The sequence below is a fragment of the Notamacropus eugenii genome, chromosome 5 (genome assembly GCF_028372415.1).
Source record: "Notamacropus eugenii isolate mMacEug1 chromosome 5, mMacEug1.pri_v2, whole genome shotgun sequence".
Lineage (NCBI taxonomy): Eukaryota > Metazoa > Chordata > Mammalia > Diprotodontia > Macropodidae > Notamacropus > Notamacropus eugenii.
This window is the reverse complement of record NC_092876.1, coordinates 421,403,059-421,419,171: the sequence shown is the minus strand read 5'-3', so window position 1 is coordinate 421,419,171 and position 16,113 is coordinate 421,403,059. Positions and strand designations below refer to the sequence as shown.

Here is a 16,113-nt window from a genome sequence, read left to right as displayed (position 1 = left end):
ATCCTAAGTTATTTTGTTTGCTTTGCAGAATCCAGCAAGCAGAAGAAAGAGAAAAAACCCATGGTGTCCACATTTGGATGGAAACTTTAATTTTTAATACACTTATATAAAATGTTTGTTTTTCTTTTAAAATAATTATCAAGATCACTGTATAATGTTTTACAAGTGTTTGCATACCTTGGAAAAGTTTCTACCAATTCCATTTATGGATAATGGCTATGTCAGAAAATTTTAAAGTCAAAACAAAAAGCACTTTATAAATAATGTAACACATGTAAATTTCAGAACTTCTTCCTTTTGGAATCTATTCATGGTTCACGGAGATGTACATTTATCCTTGTCTATTTTGGCAGTTTAAAGTAGATCTGACCTTGATAATGAAAAAAAAAAGAACATCTTATGTTTTATCTTTCTTTTTTGCCTGCAGGAGGGGCCACTTTTATTTTTCCAAACACTTCAGTATATCCTGAATCCACACAAAGAATTGCATCTAGACCAGGTATGAAAATTTCAACTGTATGACCTCTTCTTTTAGGATATTGTTTTATATTCATGGGACATATCATGCATTTGAAAGATCTATGATGCCTATAGTCATAAACAGACAGTCTATTCTTGTTGATTTTTAGACTAAATCCAAGTAACAAATATCATTCGAAGATAGGCTAAAAACCTACTTCAAATCACCATAAGAATAATAGAAAATTACTTCAATATATGTAACATTTAGCAATCTATTTTAATGAGAGAGAAGAAGAGACAGAGATGCATCTAATAAGCGTTTATTATCTGCCAGGCACTGCAGTAAGCACTGGAAACACAAACACAATCAATCAGAATAAAAGCTATCCTCTCTGAATTAAGGAACCATGGAGGCTTTATTCTAGGCAAGAAAAGATGAAAGCTCATCTTTCCATTACTGACTTCCCAAAGATGAAGTCCAAGGTGAGGGTGGGGGTGAGAAAGACTTAGGGAGGTGAAGGGAAGGAAAGGATGGTGTCAATGAGCAAGATTTAGAGATGATCTAAGCTGGATCATGGAGAACCTGATTTCCAAATCAATTAATGATTTTTAAAGAAAATATATGTAGTTGACAACATATTAATGATTCATTAAGAATTATATACTGGGAAACAATCAATAGGAAGTGGATTTAATATCACCAATGCTTTCATTTGTGACTGAAATACACTATTATCAGTACAGTATTGTCATGAGGGGCAGCTAGACTGTGCAGTGGATAGAGCACCAGTTCAAGAGTCAGAAGGACCTGAGTTCAAATCTCACCTCAGACACTTGACACTCACTAGTTGTGTGACCTTGAGCAAGTCACTTACCCCCAATTTCCTCATCCTGGGTCATCTCCAGTCATCCTGATGAATATCTGGTCACTGGATTCAGATGGCTCTGGAGGAGAAGTGAGGCCGGTGTCCTGCACAGCCCTCCCTCACTCAAAACAAAGTCGAGTGCAAGTCATGTCATTATTTCTCTGATGGCATGGTCTTCTTCGGCAACAAAGGACAAACACACACATTGTCGTGAAGAATAATAAATGCCAAAAAAAAAATGATGGAATGCTAACTTTATACAACTCCCAAACATTATTCCTATCTTTTCTCTCTTTGCTCAAATCTCTTTTCCACATGAGATAATTTAAAACAAAGAAGACAATCTGGAAGATGAAGACCATACCTTGTCTTTTCCTCAAGCAGGTCTTTTGTCTAGGCTAAAAATCATCAGTGACTTTTTTAACCGGTACTCATATGGCATGCTCTTGAGGCCCGTTACCATACTAGTTTCCCTTCTCTTGAACACTCTCCAGTTTATCAGTTTCTTCCCTAAGCTGTGGAACCTAAAAGACAGTATTCTAAATATAGTCTGACATTTTCATATCTGATCATACATTGTACGTCCCAGTGATTCTGAACCACTGTATGTCATCATCCAAACTCCATTCCCATCCCTTACCTCCTGATTCCTTATTCCCATTCTCCTCAGCCCTAACACCCTCAATTTCCATGTCTCATGGAGATGTACATTTATCCTTGTCTATTGTGGTTGTTTAAAGTAGATCTGACCTTGATAATGAAAAAAATCATATGTTTTATTTTTCTTTTGCTGTAGGAGGGGCCACTTTTATTTTTTCCAAACGCTTCACTGAACCTGAATCCACACAAAGAATTACATCTAGACCAATTCTACTATACTTACCAACTCATTATCTTAATCTCCATAATTACTTTTCTCATACTTCCCATATCTTCTACCTTCCTCACTCCCTCCATTGAGAGCTTTTCCTTATATTTTACACCCACCTTATATATTCCACCCACCTTTTTCACTGTGCCCTCTGGAATACCTATGCTTCAGGCAACAAACTTCCCTTTATTCTAAATCATTTCATCTTCCACTCCTTCTGTCTACTAACAATCACTAAAACCTGCTCCCCTGATTTCACAACCTATTTGGCCACCCCTTCAGTACTGGCTGTTATCTTCATTCATTCCCTTTGGCTCATTGATCAAGAGAGTAGAGATTCAGTTCTATGCATTTCCATTTCTAGATTCTCCCCCTACCTCTCAGTAACTTCTCTGCCTTTGAGGTCCATACCACTCACATCTTCTGATGCTGAGTTGTTTCAGTCATGTCTGTTACCCTATTGGGTGTTTTCTTGGCAAAGATACCGGAGTGGTTTGCAATTTCTTTCTCCAGCTCGTTTTACAGATGAGAAACTGAGACAAAGAGGAATAAGTGACTTGCCCAGTCACTTAACTAGGGCTAGTAGGAAGTGTAAGAGACTAAATTTGAACTAACTCCAGGTCCTCCTGACTCCAGGGTTTGAACAGAATTTTATTTACCCAGTCTCTAACCTGGGAATGATGAAACAGAGCAGACCAGAGACAAAGAGCCTGCAATCAAGTATCAGTTTAATCAATTAGTTTCATTGCTATTACTATTATTTCTAAAAGTATGTCAAATAATAGAGGGGAGAGGCATCCTGCCTTTATCTCTCTTTATATTGATAAAGTTTTGTATTTTTCCATTGCAGACATTGCTACATGTTGTATAGGGGAGATTTGTAATGGGGTGGATTGAGGGATGAGGAAGCTTATATATTTGCAATGAAATATCTGTTTTGTCTAAACAAAATCTAATAAATTAAAAATATGTAAGTTCTAATTTAATTGTATGGTCATTCTTTGAACTAAGTGAGTATGTTATTCCCTCTTTGAGCCAGTTCTGATGAAAGGTTCAAGCACTGTCCTCTACTTTCCCCATCTTCATTTCCTCTGTATTAGCTCTTTTGAGTCTCAGTTGTATGAGATAACTTACCACATTCTATCTCCCTCTTCAACCAGTACAATTTTCTTTCTCAAACCTTACTTTTTTCTTATATCATTCCATCATAGTCAATTCACATTCACACTGTCCATCTATGTATACTCCTCTCAATTGCCCCATAGTAATAAAGTTCTTAAGAGTTTCAAGTATCATCCTGTAAAGTGGGAATATGAACAGTTTAACCTTATTGAATCTCCTATGTTTTCTTTTTCCTATTTACCTTTTTATGTTTCCCTTGAGACTTGTATTTGAAAATCAAAATTTTTGTTTAGTTCTGGTCTTTAAGTTAGCAATGCTTGTAAGTCCTCTATTTCATTTAATATCCATTACTCCAACCCATTTACCAAGCTAAGTCTTTTTTCCTGATTCTCTTGCAATACTCTCATTACTTTTTGTAATTATTTTTTTACTTATTTCCTTTTTAAAATCATTTTTGAGCTCTTCTAGAGTTCCTTTGGGAGCTGAGAGCAATTCACATTTTCCTTTGAGGCTTTGAATATAGTTCTTTTGACATTATTGTTTTCTAAGTTTGTTCCTTGCTCCTCTGTCACTATAGTAACTTTCTATGGTCAGATTATTACTATTAGTTATTTTTTTTGCTAATTTTCCTGCATCTTTTATGACTTTTAAAGTTGAGTTCTGCTTCTAGATAGAGAGAACACAGTTTCAAGCTTCTTGTGCCAGGATTTGGGGACTTGTTGCCAGCTTGCACAGTTTGAGATTTGATACTGCTAGGTCACTTTTCCTTCACGTTTTTTTTCATTGATTCCCTTGATATTTTTGCCCCATTGTTCTTCCAGATGAATTTTATCATTTTTTCTACCTATATAAAATATTTTTTGTAGTTTTACTAGTATGACACTGAATAAGTAAATTAATTTAGGTAGAATTCTCAATTTTTATTACCTTGAGCAATTAATGTTTACCCATGAGTAATTAATATTTCTCGAATTGCTTAGATCTACCTTTGTGTATAAAGTAATTTTTAAATTTTGTTCGTATAGTTCCTAAATTTACATTGGCAGGAAGATTCCCAACTAATTTATATTGTCTGCAATTACTTTAACTGAAATTTATCTTTCTTCCTCTTCCTGCTGGATTTTCTTGGGAAGATATAGAAATATTGATGATTTATGTGGGTTTATTTTGTATTCTGATACTTTGATGAACTTGTTAATTGTTTCAACTAGTTTTTTAGCTGATTCTCTAAGCATAGCTTCATATTGTCTCTAAAGAGTGATAGTTTTGAGACCTCATGCTTATTCTAATTCCTTCAAGTTTTTTCTTCTCTTATTGGTGTAGGTAGCATTTCTAGTATGATATTGATTAATAGAGGCTATCCTTGTTTCACACATAATTTTATTGGGAAAGCTTCTACTTTATCCCCATTACAGATAATGCTTGCTGATGGTTTTAGATAGATACTACTTATTATTTTAATGAAAGTTCCACTGATTCTGAGTTTTGTAGTATTTTAAATAGAATTGATGTTGTATTGTGTCAAAAGTTTTTTCTGCATCTATTGAGATAATCATATGATATTTATTGGTTTTGTTATTAATATGGTCAATTATGTTGATTGTCTTAATATTGAATTTGAACTAGGCATGCATTTCTTATATAAATCCCACCTGTTCTTAATGTATTATCATTGTGATATGTTGCTGTAATCACCTTACTAATATTTTATTAAAATTCTTTGTGTCAATATATATTAGGGAAATTTTTCTATAGCTTTCTTTCTCTCATTTTTGCTTCTCCTGGTTTAGATATCAGTACCATATTTGTGTCACAAAAGGAATTTTATAGAACTCTTTCTTTGCCCAATTTCCCAAATAATTTACATAGTACTGGAATTAATTGTTCTATCAATGGTCAGCAGGATACACTTGTGAGTCTATCTGAGGATTTTTTTCTTAGGAAGTTGTTTATTTTTGGCTTGTTCACTTTCTTTTTCTAAGATAAGGTTATTTAAGTATTTTATTTCCTCATTTGTTAATCTAGGTGGTTTATATTTTTTAAAAATATTCATCAGTTTCACTTAGATTGTCAGTTTCCCTGCAATAGCTCCTAAAATTACTTTAATTGCCTCATTTTTTGATACTTTTAATTGGTTTTCTTCTTTTTTTAATCAAATTAACCAATAGCTTATAATTTTTCCCCATAAAATCAATTCTTAGTTTTATTTATTAGTGCAGTGATTTTCTTACTTTCAATTTTGTTAATCTCTCTTGTCATTTTTAGGATTTTCACTTTGATGTTTGATTGAGGATTTTTAATTTGTTCTTTTTCTAGTATTTTTAGTTGCTTTCCAAATTCATTGACATGTTCTTTCTCTCTTTTATTGATGTATGCATTTAGAGATATAAATTTTCCCTTTAGTACTTCCATGAATTTTGGTATGTTGTTATTTTTTCATGAAATTATTGATTGATTTTATTATTTATTCTTTTATCCAGTCATTCTTTAGGATTATGTTGTTTAGTTTCCAATTAATTTTTATGTATATTTCCCTATCCCTTTATCAATGTAATTTTTTAACCATTATAGTCTGAAAAGGATACATTTAACATTTAGGCTTTCTGGTCCTCTACTCCTTGATCTCACCCTGTCCTTATCCACTCAGGTTCCAAGTATTGTGGATTTGAACTTTGTAACATCTCCTATATATGCTCCCTTCTCTATTTCAACACTACCACAGACACTTGACACTCGCTAATTGTGTGACCTTGGTCAAGTCACATAACCCCAACTGTCTCATCCTGGGTCATCTCCAGTCATCCTGATGAATATCTGGTCACTGGATTCATATGACTCTGGAGGAGAAGTGAGACTGGTGACCTGCACAGGCCTCCCTCACTCAAAACAAAGTGAAATCAAGTCATGTCATTATTTTTCTGATGGCATGGTCTTCTTTGGCAACAAAGGACAAACACACCACCACCCTTATGTAGGCCTTCATCATTACATGCTTAAACTATTTTGATAACTTGCTGGTGGACCTTCTTGCACAAGTCTCTGCCACTCCAGTCAATCCTCTACTTAGGTGTCAAAGTAATCTTCCTAAAATGAAGATCTGACCATTTCACCTCTTTGCTCAAAAATTCTAATAACTCCCTATCACCTCTAGGATGAAACATGAAGTCCTTTGCTGAGTGTTCAAAATCTTTCATAACCTGTACCTACCTTTCCAACTTTCTTACCTTACACCTTTTCCACACCCATGTGTATTCTGCAGTGCAAGGATACAAGTCTACTTTCTGTTTCTCACACAAGATACTCCATCCCCTGACTCAGGGCCTTTTTACTTGCTGTCCCAAATACTGAAATTTCTGGAATTCCTTCAAGTTTTGGCTAAAAGTCTCACCTTCTGTGAAAGAAACCTCTCCTGACACCCTTAATGCTTATGCTTTTCTCTCTTGATTATTTCCTACTTACGTGTATCTTGTTTGTATATAGTTCTTTGCATGTTGTACCACCATTAGATTGTAAGCTCCTGAAAAGCCTACTTTTATCTTTCCTTGTGCCTGCAACACTTAACACAGTGTCTGGTCCATAGTAGAAACATAATAAATGCTTCTTGACTAATTGAGTATAGCAAATGAAAAGATAACTAAAAGGAAACCAAACTTGAGGTAGTCTAAAAACCACTGAAGGCCCTTTTGAGAGAAAACATACCTCCATCCACATGTTAGAGATATAGGGAACTTCTAGGGCTTCTAGAACATAAAATACAGATGCGATCACTGTATCTGATGCTTTTACTAAATTGTTTTTCTATGTTACAAGGAAGGGTGCAACCAAAGTGAAAATGGAAATGTTTCTTTCTAGAAATAACTTATAAAAATAAAAGTTTTCAATAGAATACATAATTTTAAATGAATTGGGTGAGAACACTAGAGTTGTTATCCCTAATTCTTGTAACCATCAATAAAATTCTAAACATTTTACCTCATAAGTATAGCTCAAGAAGAAATGTGACATTCACAAATTACTAAATTTTTGCATGATATTTGTTCCAATAAGTAAAACTATAGTACATATTTTTAAAATGTCTACATTTTTAATATTGGTGATAATTTATTGGTCTTTATAGATTTACCATATGAAGCAGCTAGGAGATCAAACTGGACAAGTCATAGTCACCCTACACAGTCAAAAGGTATGGATTTTTCCCCCTCTCACATGGATTTGAATCTTTGTACTTCAAGTCCGTAGCATCATTTAAATAACTAGAGATTCTCTAAGTTTATATGTTTTAGAATCTCCTTCCTAGTTCCTCTCTATTACTTTCTACAATTTCTCTATTTTAATATCAGTGTAGATAGATTAAAAAATTTATTATGTGTCAGGAACTCTGCTCAGCACTGGGGACAAAATTAAAAGCAAGTGAGACACTCTACTCTCAAGGACTTTATATTTTAATATAAATACTACATAGAGAGGTGATGGAAAAGAATAGGGAGGGGACACCCCTAAGTAGAATGCGGAAGACTAGGAGACAGCAATGGAACCTGAAGAAAGTCAAGGCAAGAGAAAGGCATTTAATGGATGAAATCCCTTCCAAAGTGAGGAGCTTGGAATTTGAGGAGGCTGGAATTTTCCAGTGGCAACATGACAATAAAGAAAATCTTTGTCATAGATTTATTTCTATATTTCTCCCTACTTTCTTTAGTGTCATGTGAGAATAGCTCAGTATCTTAATATTCACAACTCTGGTTTTGATCACTTGAATTTAGTGGAGGAATGTATCACAAGAAAGTCTGGATGTGGCTCTCAGGCATAAAATAAAGATAATTATCTTTTTTTTCTCCAGTTACTCAGCCATCTTCTTCAACAGTTCCCAAAACAGAAGACCAGCGTCCCCAATTAGGTATGTTTTAGTTTCTTAGAAGTTATTATCTGATTATCTTTGAAAAAGTAGGCAACTTTATGGGAGGACTAACTTTTATATCTATTTGATGAAAATTATTTCCATAAATTGCAGATAGTTCATTAAGCCTACTTTTGTGTTGTGAACTAAATAAATATTTTAGATACACAGAACAAGCAATAAATTACTAGGAACACATCCAAGCTTCCTGAAAGTTGTATAATCCTAAATAACTTGTGAATAGTTTTAAATCTTTAACTGCACCAGAATTTTGTACTGCAATTCTATGACACCAGAAACAAATTTTAAAAAAGAAAAATAATGGATACTTTAAAAATCTCTAATTTCTATAGAACTTTGCAAGGCATCATAGTTTAATGACTAGACCTTGACAATGAACCACGACATATTTATCTTTGTACCTTCCCTATTATCTGTCACAGTGATCTGTAACCAGTAGGTGCATAATACTTGTTTACTAACTGAACCATTCATTAAAAAGACATGTTTATGTCATATCATTTGTTTTCTTCTTTTCATTTTTGATATAGATCCATATCAGATTCTTGGACCAACAAGTAGCCGTCTTGCAAATCCTGGTAAGATACTAGTGCTATTTTTATCTCTCAACATAAGAATCAGAATTTAAGTGTTGGAAGGGACTTCAGAAGCAAACAAATACCCATTATAACATCCTCAAGAAGTGGTTGTCCAGCCTCTCTTTGAAGAGAGGCTTTAAGCCTTTCCCCCCCTTTAAGGAGGGGAGAAATAGCTTATCTTGAGGCTGTCCATAGCACATGCACACAGTTTGAATTGTTAAGGAAGTATTTCTAGTTGGTGAGTCCAAATTTGCCTCTTTGAAATTTTTACATTTTTGACTCTGCCCTCTGAAACCAAATGAAACAAGTCTAATTGTTCATTCACATGACAGCTCTTTGAAAGACAGCTATTGTCACTCCCTGATTATATCTTCCCCCTTCCATTATTCTGGAATGACCCAGAATAATCATATGCAGATCTTTCTTTCAATCCTTATTCGGGGACTGAAGGTTCACTCCTATCCTGTTGCTCTCCTCTCAATGTCCTTCACTTTAGCTAGATATGATATAAAAGATTTTCAAGTATTCCTGGTGAAAAGACTAGAGCGAAACAGAAAATTTTCCATTCCTATTGGAATCACAAGAAATCATAAGAGATTAAAAAATGTTAAACTGCTTGCATATATATATATATATATATGCCATTTTTTGGTTGAGTCTTTTTCAGTCATGTTCAACATTTCATGATTCCATTTGGGTTTTTCTTAGCAAAGATACTAGAGTGGTTTGCCATTTCTTTCTCCAACTCATTTTTATAAATGAGGAAACTGAAGCAAACAGGGTAAAGTGACTTGCCCAGGATCACACAGCTAATAAGTGTCTGAGGTCAGATTTGAATTCAGAAAGATGAGTCTTCCTGACTCCAGGCCCAGCACTCTATACCGTGTGCTATGTAGTTGCCCCTTATTGTTGTAACAATAAGACAAGAAAAATAAATTGGAGGAACAAAAATAAGAAACAAGGAAAGAAGATATTCACCTTTTGCAAATGACATGATGTGTTACTTAGAAAACGCAAGAGAATCAACTAAAAATTACTTGAAACAATACCTGTAACAAAGTTTCAGAATACAAAATAAAGTCACACAAACCATCAACATTTCTGTTTATGACCAATAAAATCCAGCAGGAAGAAAGAGAAATTCTACTTAAAATAATTTTAGATAGTATGAAATGTTTGAGCTCTACTTACCAAGGTACACACAGAAACTATATGGATACAATTACAAAGCACTTTTCATATGAACAAAAATAGATCTAAGTCACTGGAGAAATACTAATTGCTTACTAAATACTAAATACTAATTGCTCATGGGCATGCAAGCTAATATAACAAAAAGACAATCCTACCTCATTCGGCATCATACCAATCAAAGTATCAAAAAATTGCTTTATAGAATTAGCAAAAATAAAAACAAAATTCATCTGGAGGAATAAAAGATAAAAAAAAATGTCAAGGGGATCAATTAAAAATGGGAAGGAAGGGGACCTAGCATTACCAGACATCAAGCTATATTACAAGCCTATAATTTGAATTGAATTGTCTTTAAAATAATCTGGTGCTGGTTAAGAAAACGAGAAGTTGATCAGTAGAACATGGAAGGCACACAATATACAGAAGTAAATAGTGTTAGATAAATTCAAAGATCCCAACTATGAGAGGAAAAACTTCTTATCTGATTAAAAAAAATGTTTTTGGGAAAACTAGAAAGTAGTTTAGCACAAACTAGACACTGAACAAGATCTCTCAGAATATACCAAGATAAGTTCAAAATGGGCACATGATTTAGATATAAAGAGTGATATCATAAGCAGATTAATGAAGCAAGAAACAAATGACTTGTTTGATCCATTGACAGGGGAAGAGCTTATGATCAAATGAGAGATAGTTAAATGAGAAGTAAAACAGATAAAATTTTGATTACATAAAACTCAAAAGTTTTTGCATAAATAAAACTAATGCAGGAAATGGGGAGGAAGATCTTTGTAGCAAGTTTCTTCAATAAAGATTTCAGTTTTAAATATATTGGGATCTGAGTCAAATGGCAAGAATGAGATCCATTTCTCAAAGGATGAATGATCAAAAGGAATGAATAGGCAGTTTTTAGATGAAGAAGCCCAAGATATCAATAGTCACATAAAAATGCTGTAAATCACTAATAATTAGAAAAGGGCACATTGAAATAATTCTGAAGTACCACTTTATAACCATCAGATTGGCTAAGATGACAAAAAAGGAACATGAAAATTGATGAACTGGATATGGGAACACAAGTATTTTTATGCACTGTTGGAGCTGTGAACTAGTCCAACAACTGTGAAAAGTAATTTAGAACTGTGCTCAAAAGGCAATTAAACTGTGCATATCCTTTGAACCAACGCTAATGAAACTAGGGTTATACCTCAAGGAGATCAAAGAAAGAGGGAAAGGACCCACTACAGAAGAATATTTACAGCAATTCCTTTTGTGGTGGTGAAGAATTACAAACTGGTGGATTGCCCAACAATTGGGGAATGACTGAAAAATTAATGGCATATGAATGTGATGGAATATTATTCTGCTGTAAGAAATGATGAAGGTTTCAGAGAAACCTACGAAGACTTGTGTGAACTGATATAAGTAAACTCAATAGAAGCAGGAGATCAATCTACATAGTTATAGTAATATTGTAAAGATAGCCAACTTTGAAAGACTTGGTAACTCTGATCTACATAATCAAAAAAACCATAATTCCAAAAGACTCATGATGAAACATGCTGTGCCATTAGATAGACAATTGATTAACTCAGAGGGCATATTGAACATATTCTTTTCATCTTTCTTTTTCTTGCCTTTTTTGTGGGGGTTGTGAACGTACTGTCTAATGCAGAAATTTGTAATAAATTTTGTTTTCTTTGCCTTTTATGGTGTAAGGAAGATGTTAGGGAGAAGGAGAGATTTTGGAACTAAAACTGAGTAAAAAGTCTCTGCTTAAAAAGAGAAAGAAAAAAGAAAGTACAACATTCAAATAAAATTGTTAAACCTTGAACATAATTGCATAGTAGCAATTAAATGGGAAGTCGTTAAATAATCAAGGAAACTACAGCTATATAGATCTGAGTAAGGCCTCCTCCCTTTAGATGTTCATTTATAGTTGAATTTTTAATTGCATTTACCATCTTGCTCTGGGCAGCTAGGTGGCACAGTGGATAGAATGTTGTGCTTGTAGCCAAGAAGACTAATCTTCCTGAGTTCAAATCTGGCCTCAGACACTTACTGGTTGTGTAACCCTGGACAAGTCATTTAAAACTGTTTGCCTGACTTTCCTCATCTGTAAAATGAGCTGGGGAAGGAAATGACAAACCACTCCAGTATCTTTGCTGAGGAAACCCCCAAATCATCAAGAGTTGGATACAACAGTAAAACTACTGAAAAATAAATCTCTGTTCTCTATCACTGTCTCTCTTTGCTTATGAATACTCCTGGCAATAATTCATTGTTTCACAGCCTTTGGGATGGGGGTCGGGAATTTGGACCTTTAAAAATAGTATAACACAATCAGCATTGCAAGAAAAGAGAAAAATATTTTTTATTATCATATATTTGGTTAAATACTAGGAAAGGTGATATGGTTTGGAAAAAAATATTTTTTTCTAAAGTTCCTTATTTTAACTAGTTTGTTTTTGGTTCTAGGGAAAGTTTTGATTTCTGAGATCTAACAAAGTATCATATTAGAATATATTTCATTAGAATTTTTGTTGTTCATATATGTTTATTAGAATCATATTTTAATTTACTGGCGTTAAATTTTATTTGCAAACTTTAGGAGTTTGATTTCTTAAATCAGACTTTCATTATTTTACTTTGATTACATTGGATACAATAAAAATAGAATTATGTAATTATTGCTATTTACATTTTTAATTCTGTCTTACAAAAATAGAAAACAATGAGATATCGAAAACATTAAGTCTTTACAAATATATTTTTAAGTGCACTTCCAATCAGTTAAACATTTGCTTTCTATGATTCAATTATGGTGCTAAATGTAATATAATTACAAAGAACGAAACAAAATAATAAGTAAATATGTAAGCATATACAAAATAGCTTTAAAGAGAAAAAACATATAGATAGTTAGGGAATGAGGGCCCTGGCAATTAAGGAGGATTAAGAAAGATTTCACATAGAAGATTGCACTTGAGCCGTATATTGAAGGAAGAGATACATTGTATTATTCAAAGTACTTTTCATGTATAGGGGAACGAATAAAGCAGGGCACAGAGAAAGAGATGCAATGTTGTATGTGGGGAACATAGAGAAGGCCAGTTTGGCTAATTTCCTAAGTACAGGATCAGGAGTAATATATGATGAGGCTAGAAAGATAGATTGGGAACTGGCTGCAAAGCTAGACAGAGTAATTTATATTTGATCCTTGAGGATAAAGGGAGACACTGTATCTTATTTAGTAGAATAGTGACATGGGCAGATCTGCACTTTTGGTTGTCAGTTCTATGAATGATAGACTAGAATATGAAGAGGTCTGAGATAGGAAAACCAATTAAGAAGATATTGCAATACTCTAATAAGGAGGTGATGAGAGCCTGAATTAACCTGGTTTCTGTATGAGTAGAGAGATAAGATCAGATATGAGATATGTTGTGGAAAGGGAACCTGAAAAAGTTGAGAACTGATTGACTATGTAAGGTGGAATGAGGCAACAAGGATGACGCCAAGATTATGAATGTGAAAGATTGAAAAATAATGGTGCTTCCAGCATAATTAGCAAAGTTAAGGAGAAAATTGGGTTTGGGGAGAAAATTAAGTTCTATTTTAGTCAAAACTTTGGTCAACACTCTGAACATTACCTAATAAGGAGTTCTCTCAGCTTCATGAGAAGTTTGAAGGAAACAGATCAGCATGAATGTAAAAAAAAAAAAAGGAGCCAATGAGAGAGAATGTTTTTATTTCTTTGTGTGACTAATTCTCACTGATTCCTCCCCACCCCCACCCCCCCTCCAGGAAGTGGACAGATACAGCTTTGGCAGTTCCTTCTGGAGCTTCTATCTGACAGCTCAAATTCCAACTGCATCACTTGGGAAGGCACCAATGGAGAATTCAAGATGACAGACCCTGATGAAGTTGCCCGTCGCTGGGGAGAACGCAAAAGCAAACCCAACATGAACTATGATAAGCTTAGTCGCGCCTTGCGTTACTACTATGACAAAAATATTATGACTAAAGTTCATGGCAAGCGATATGCTTATAAATTTGACTTCCATGGAATTGCTCAGGCGTTGCAGCCCCACCCTCCGGAGTCTTCCTTGTACAAGTATCCTTCAGACCTCCCTTACATGGGCTCCTATCACACTCATCCTCAGAAGATGAACTTCGTTGCTCCTCATCCACCTGCTTTGCCTGTGACATCTTCCAGTTTCTTCTCTGCCCCTAACCCATACTGGAATTCATCAACTGGAAGTATCTATCCCAATACCAGGCTTCCAGCCAGTCATATGCCTTCCCATTTGGGGACTTACTACTAAAGGAAAAAATGACACTCCTCTACATTATAAAATTTCCCATAGAATTTTTGTAAAGTTTGCTAGAGAAAACATGAATCAAAAGTGGAATGCAAGGAATGGAAAAGGTTGACTATATTTCAGGTTGGGGGTGAGAGTGAAAGATGGAGAAAGAGATCAGATAGTCCTTTAGGGATAGGAATTAATAAAATTAATACTCAAAAAGGCAAAAATTATGTTAAAATGTAATATGGATCAATCATGAAAGACAAAATAAGTTGAAGCATGAAGTGATCATGAACAAGAGAAATGTGGCTTTAATAAGTGTATAAGCTTCAGTGTAAAGTTTGGTATCCACATGCTAACTGGGACTATACTACAATATTAGAATAATACAATATTGATCTAACATACAATATATGAATTCATTTTTAAAACTCTGCCTGTATTTAAAATAGAAGAATATATACATATATTGTGTGTATATATATGAATTTATACACATACTTACACACAGATTTAGACTGGTTTATTGTGGAAGCCAATGTGTGGAATACAATGGCACTTGCTATTTTGATTAAAATCAAAATGAAGGGCTATCAGCTATTTCAAACTGTGAAGACTCCTCATCATTTCAGATTCTTATGATCCAAAGAGTAGGACTGAGAATGTGTATAAAAGACAAGTGTATGATTGTAGAACAAGAACCTGCATCTGCAACAGGACATTAGTGAGAAGCAGAAGAAGAAAGCGACACAGAATGAGAAAGAAACTACTTAACCAAGTAGAAACTGAAAATGTTAACATTGGACCTTGGGGAATGATTTGTTAGGATATGAGGTAAAATATTATCAGTGTTATGCCATCCCTAGTATACCGAGAGGACACTGCTAATCTTGAAGGGAAAAGTAGTGTAAAATTCAGAAATCAGATTGCACATCACTTTTTTAAAGTTTTTTTTAAACTGGAATTATCTGATATTTAGAAGAAACAGTCAGGACCTCACCATTATCTTGGGGCATAAGGTAAGAGACAGCCTTGGTGATTGTCATTATCAGAAATCACATAGATGTTTTGGTTAAGTGGGCATCACTTTTCCTTTTTCAGTCACAAATGCTGTGCGTTTGTAAGAATGAAGTATATGTCAGTGGGTTTTTTCCTCTTTATTACATAATAATTATATAACTTATGCATTTATACACTACGAGTTGATCTCGGCCAACCAAAGACAAACACACACACACAAACACACACACACATGCACATGTCTACACACATGCATGTATGCGCGCGCACACACACACACAATGGATAATTAGAAATACTGTGGCCTTGAATTTTAACTCAGTATGCTTAATGTTTACAATATGAAGTTATTAATACTTAGAATGCAGAGTGTACATAATAAAATGAGCTTGGCCTAGCTTGATGATTCTTATTTATATAGCTGTCTGCATTTTTGGTCACCAGCTTGCTTCGTCATCATAATTGGTTAAAAATGTTAATCTTCATTTTTGTCCCTTAAGAAAGTGAGAGATAAATAGGACTCAAATGCTTTTTGACTGAAATTATATCACAGTTCAATCCTTACAATCATTTTATGCCACATAGTTGTGAGAATTTCGACCAAATTCTTCCTATCTGTTCCCATGCTGCTAGCATGTTAATATCTCCTCTCTGGAGCAGTAGGACCAAACATTATATCTGGTGGATTGCTCTTGCATAATAATTTCTACTCATCTACAAAATGGAAAGAGACGTCTGAAACTGAGGAACGATTTTTGAAGCAAAAATTTCTATT

The 16,113-nt window shown here is 34.1% G+C and overlaps 1 protein-coding gene across 3 annotated transcripts in view; it reads left to right on the top strand.

The window, feature by feature from the left end:
• ERG (ETS transcription factor ERG) overlaps positions 1-15,634 on the top strand; it is a 136,006-nt gene extending 120,372 nt beyond the window's left edge. For all 3 annotated transcript variants that reach the window (XM_072614992.1, XM_072614993.1, XM_072614990.1), the window contains exons 6-10: positions 428-499; positions 7,439-7,504; positions 8,159-8,215; positions 8,767-8,814; positions 13,816-15,634. In XM_072614992.1, the coding sequence (XP_072471093.1) occupies positions 428-499; positions 7,439-7,504; positions 8,159-8,215; positions 8,767-8,814; positions 13,816-14,336 (764 nt within the window). In that variant the 3' untranslated portion in view covers positions 14,337-15,634. The remainder of the gene's footprint in view (positions 1-427; positions 500-7,438; positions 7,505-8,158; positions 8,216-8,766; positions 8,815-13,815) is intronic.
• Positions 15,635-16,113: the final 479 nt, after the last annotated feature.